The sequence below is a fragment of the Austrofundulus limnaeus genome, unplaced genomic scaffold, assembly GCF_001266775.1.
Source record: "Austrofundulus limnaeus strain Quisiro unplaced genomic scaffold, Austrofundulus_limnaeus-1.0 Scaffold60, whole genome shotgun sequence".
In the NCBI taxonomy this organism is placed as follows: Eukaryota; Metazoa; Chordata; class Actinopteri; order Cyprinodontiformes; family Rivulidae; genus Austrofundulus; species Austrofundulus limnaeus.
Window position 1 is genome coordinate 1,255,553 of NW_013952462.1, and position 4,519 is coordinate 1,260,071.

The following is a 4,519-nucleotide window of genomic DNA, read 5'->3' on the forward strand; positions in this document are numbered from 1 at the left end:
GTCATTAGCACCTCTAGTAATATATTTACTGAGAAAAATGGTGACGTGTTCAATACTTATTTTACCCGCTGTATACCATTCTGACACCGTATGAGTTTGCCTCCCAGTAAATGTCATTTTAGAAAATCTACCCACTTGCTTTTACTCAATACTTTTACTTTTAATACTTAAGTACATTTTGTCAGAAATTTACTTGTGATACTTAAGTACAAAATAAATTAGATACTTTAAGACGTTTACTCAAGTAATATTCTTAGAGAATTTAACTTCTACCAAAGTCATTTTATGATAAGATACTTGTACTTTTACTCAAGTATCACTTTAAGGTACTTTATTCAACACTGGTTATGTCTTAATTTTGTAGCGTGTGACATTAGCCTGATGAGAGACATTCAAACATCTGATGAGCAGAGTGGATGGGTCTGGAGTGCTGCAGGTTTTCCTGCAGAGAGGACGATGTTGGTGTGAGAGCAGCTGAATATTGATATTGTTGGGACGTTGTTAACTTACTGTATTTTAGGTATTGTGCAACCGTAAGACCACATTGTGTTGATTTGTGTGAAGTACTGATATCTGTGAGCTAATTTTAGCATGAAAAAGACAAAGGCCTTTCATGCTCATCAGTTTTAAAAGAAACTGAACAAAACCTAACCARGAAGATTGGAAACAAGATTTAAACCATGCACAAAATGTGCGTCATCCTTAAAATATTCTTCTTTTTTTAATCAGATACAAGTGTGAGTTTTGTACGTGTGATACAAATGGTTGACATTTGACCTCTACAGCTCAGAGCATAAAGAACTGAAAACATGATTTGTGTTCAAAACATTAACATTTACTATTTATCTTCCATTTTTCATCTTCAAATTGTCCCTAAAGGGCACCTCTAAATAAACTAAATGTATGTTTGAATAAACCTTGAAGCTTGCCACAAACGAGTTTTGTCGCATGGGCTTGATATGGTTTCAGCTCTGACCCGTTCCACGACTCAACCTGTTTGAGCTTGCTCATGAATGTTGTTTTCAAAGACACGCTGCAGCCTCAGGAATTATTTTAATTATTTTCTGAGAGTGGCGACAAGTGAAAGGGTGTTTATTTCTAAATAAAAATCCAGATAAATTGTTTTATTATTTAACATCAGATCAGATGAGCAACAAAACTAAAAAGTGATTCAAATTTGTTGTGTGCCGTGGAAAATAGAGGTCAAACAAGTCTGCATTTCTCTTCCAGTAAGTCATTCTGAATAATATGCATTTGAAAGAAAAGTGGTCCTGTGTTCTTTGTCAGGAAATAGTAAAGCCACATCTCTCAAATGCTCTGAACCACCTCCCGTTTTATCTCATGACTAACATATTTTTATGACCAAGACTTTATTTTTTACCCCAACCTGGCAACAAGTCATTCCCTCCCACTTTTATTGAACTATAGTATCACAAATGTTTAGTGCAGCTACGCTGAGGGAGGAGACTTGTGCTGCAGCCAAGCTAAGGAGGGAGGGCTCACCTGTCAAGAGAGAAAAAAACTGACCGCGGCGCAGCAGTTACCTGCTGAACTATCACCTGAGCTGCAGAACATGCCGAGCAGCTGAGCTAAGCTGAAGTTCTGTCTGACCGTCGACTGGAGGGAAGGAGAGCAAAATGGGTGGAACTGTAAGTCAGAGGAAGAGCATCAAGCAAACCGGTTCAAGGAGGTCCTTCAAAAACACCACGTGAGTCAAACTCTGTTATCTTTTACAAGCAGATGTGCAGCGCTTGAGTTAAAAACGTTGGATAAAAGTGGATGGATAACTGAAAGTGATATATATTTTTAAACAAAGATAGGTTAAATCCTACAAACTGTAAGATCCTTAATGAACTGAGCAGATAGTGTTTGTTTTGCATGTGGTGTGACTGTTGAAGTGTACATGCAAATATTCACACGCCCTCAGTGCAGCCACAGATAAGGCTGTGTTTAAATAAGACTGGGAAATGTTTGCACGCTGAACTTTAAAGAACTTAGCGAAAACAAAAAGATCAAATCATTTTGCGTAACAAACAAAGCAAACAAGAAGTTATGAAAAAACTAAATTTAATGGTCAAATTAGTTTTTTTAAAGGAGCTTTTGACTGMTTTAACACCATCTGTAGGAATTTTGTCAGAAAAAGTCCACAGTCGTTCCTCTTACAGTATAAACTCATTGTGCGAAGTATAACCGGACTGCGTCAATGTTTGCTCGACTTCTTTTAATACTAGGATGGAAGCACAGCAGCTCAGACACTGATCGTAGATATGTTTGACACAAGAAAAAAACAGATTACAGAACAGTTTCTGGCTGTGTACAAAGCAAAGCACTCAAGTTGAAAATAGTTCATACTGACAGAAAATCATGACAGCAGCTGTCATGGTTTCAGTAAAATCAAATGCCTTTAGTGAGGTTTTAAGTCAAGAGATAAAAGAAAATTGAAACCTGATCTTACAAAGTAGAGACTCCTTTTGTTCATTAAACAGTTCAGTTTTTAAATCAGCAACACCTCTTGCTCTTTTAACTTTGGCTGTTTGTTTCGACACTCGTCTGTGACGCCTCCACCTCGTCTGATTTCACCCAGGCTTGAGGAGATTTATTCGTCTGTGTTTTGGTAGCATCAGACTGACACGAGTCAGCGAACCGTTCACGGGCTTTCTCCCAGTTTTTATGAGACTTGGATCTGGCCACAGACATAATGTCCGCAGACGTGACGCCACCTGCTCCCAATCCTGACTGAGGCTTCCTGATTTTTAGCTCAATCTGTGGAGATGAGATTGACAAGAAGAAAAAAAAAATTAAAATTTTGTTGATTTAAGTTAGATAAAAAGAAAAAAAATAAAATTGCAGAATCAACAGATTATCTTACCGGGTCTTTCATTCCTGTTCCCTCTTTACCCAGTCCCTCTCCTTTCTTCCAGCCCATCTTTTCCAACATCTTCCGGCCTTTATTGACCTCACTGATCTCCCTTCAGAACACAAAAACAATACATAATCAGCATGTTAACCTGTCTTGTTCCTTCAGGAGCAGTTACAGTCTTTGTTGATGTACTTACTCGTGTACTGAAGCAGGGGCGTCATCTCGTTGGAAAACACCCTCACTGCCCACAGTCTGACGTCGAGACTCAGCTCTGTCTCTGTATCTGGGGTTCTTCAGGGCTTTGGTCTCCTCAAACTCACTGCTCTGTGTAGATGAAAACAGAAATGCATAAATACAAAAGYTCTGATTCCTTGTTTTTCCACCTAACCAGTTTAACACTTACTTGCAGGCCGTATTTGGCCTTCATTTGCTTCAGCTCTTTCTGCCTCAGTGACTCTTTATCCTCTTTGGTGAGACCAGGTCCTTTAGAGGATCAAAGTAAGAAATCAAAATGTACAGATATTTTACAATTCTGTATCCAGGGATGTGTCCTCACCGGTGTCCTCCTCTCTCCTGTGTTTGCTGAGGTGAGCCATCACCTGTCCTGGCTCACAGCCATCACAGGTGTCTGTCCCTGAGTGGATGTGAAAGGACAGCACGGTCTCTCCCATTTTAACTTCATCACCATGCATCAGTGCATGTGGCTCAGACTTGGTTTTCGGCTGGGGGAGGAAAAAAATTTTTTTTTTTGAAAACTTTATATAATTCATTTGGATGCTTTTATTGCTTTTTTTTATTTATTTTTGGACACCGACACAAGATGCTGACCTGTAATATGCGGCCACCATTGATGACTGTTCCATTCTGGCTGCCCTGGTCCACCAGCATGTAGCTCTGCTGTTCCTGGTCAAAATACACCTCAGCGTGGAACTAAAACCAAACAGATCCATGATTTAGAAACAATATATTGCCTTGAATTAAACAAAAGAGTAACTTGCAGGTTAAGTGGGGACTGATACCTTGCTGACACCAATTTCTGGTATTCGAACTGCATGGTCCATATCTTTCTCTCTGTAAGCAAAAACACCTACATTAAACTTATCATATGTTATATGTTAAAATAAATTTGATATATATCAAAATACATGTATCAAAAATATATCTAAAACAACTTGAAATTGGCCTCTGTCTTTTTAAGAACCTCCTACAGTTTCTGACACTCCCACTTCAGCACGTCTTCACTACAATGCTTCATACAGTTTGTAATCTTTTGTAGAAGCGTTGTACTTTGTTGAAAAAAAATACAGTTGAACCTTACCCGAGTGTCGGACCCAGAAAGTACATTTTCTGAAGAACCAGAGCGAGTACAGAGGCTCTAACGAGACGTTTCAGATAGTGCTGTACCAAACGATAATTTTCTAATCGAGTAATCTAACGATTATTTTTTCGATTAATCGATTTTTTAACAACAAATCTGTAAGTTATTCTGTTGAGTGCACTGGAAATTTAAAATGTTTTCATCAAATTAACAAGAACAGTTCTTTAATGTTGTAATACTTTCTGTAATAGTTTTTTCATGGACACAAAATATGCACTCTACAGTCAATTATTTAACAAAAAAAGCTCAAAAGATTTAACATCAATATAAAATCTCAACCA

General features: G+C 38.1%; 1 protein-coding gene across 1 annotated transcript in view; it reads right to left on the reverse strand.

Moving 5' to 3' along the window:
- Positions 1 to 2,050: 2,050 nt before the first annotated feature.
- The window catches only part of aggf1 (angiogenic factor with G patch and FHA domains 1), an 8,421-nt gene continuing 5,952 nt past the window's right edge, over positions 2,051 to 4,519 (reverse strand). Inside the window, exons 10-16 of the mRNA XM_014009664.1 lie at positions 3,880 to 3,931; positions 3,689 to 3,790; positions 3,417 to 3,582; positions 3,264 to 3,343; positions 3,057 to 3,184; positions 2,870 to 2,969; positions 2,051 to 2,763 (exon numbers count right to left, since the gene is read on the reverse strand). Of these exons, the coding sequence (XP_013865118.1) occupies positions 2,521 to 2,763; positions 2,870 to 2,969; positions 3,057 to 3,184; positions 3,264 to 3,343; positions 3,417 to 3,582; positions 3,689 to 3,790; positions 3,880 to 3,931 (871 nt within the window). The 3' untranslated portion in view covers positions 2,051 to 2,520. The remainder of the gene's footprint in view (positions 2,764 to 2,869; positions 2,970 to 3,056; positions 3,185 to 3,263; positions 3,344 to 3,416; positions 3,583 to 3,688; positions 3,791 to 3,879; positions 3,932 to 4,519) is intronic.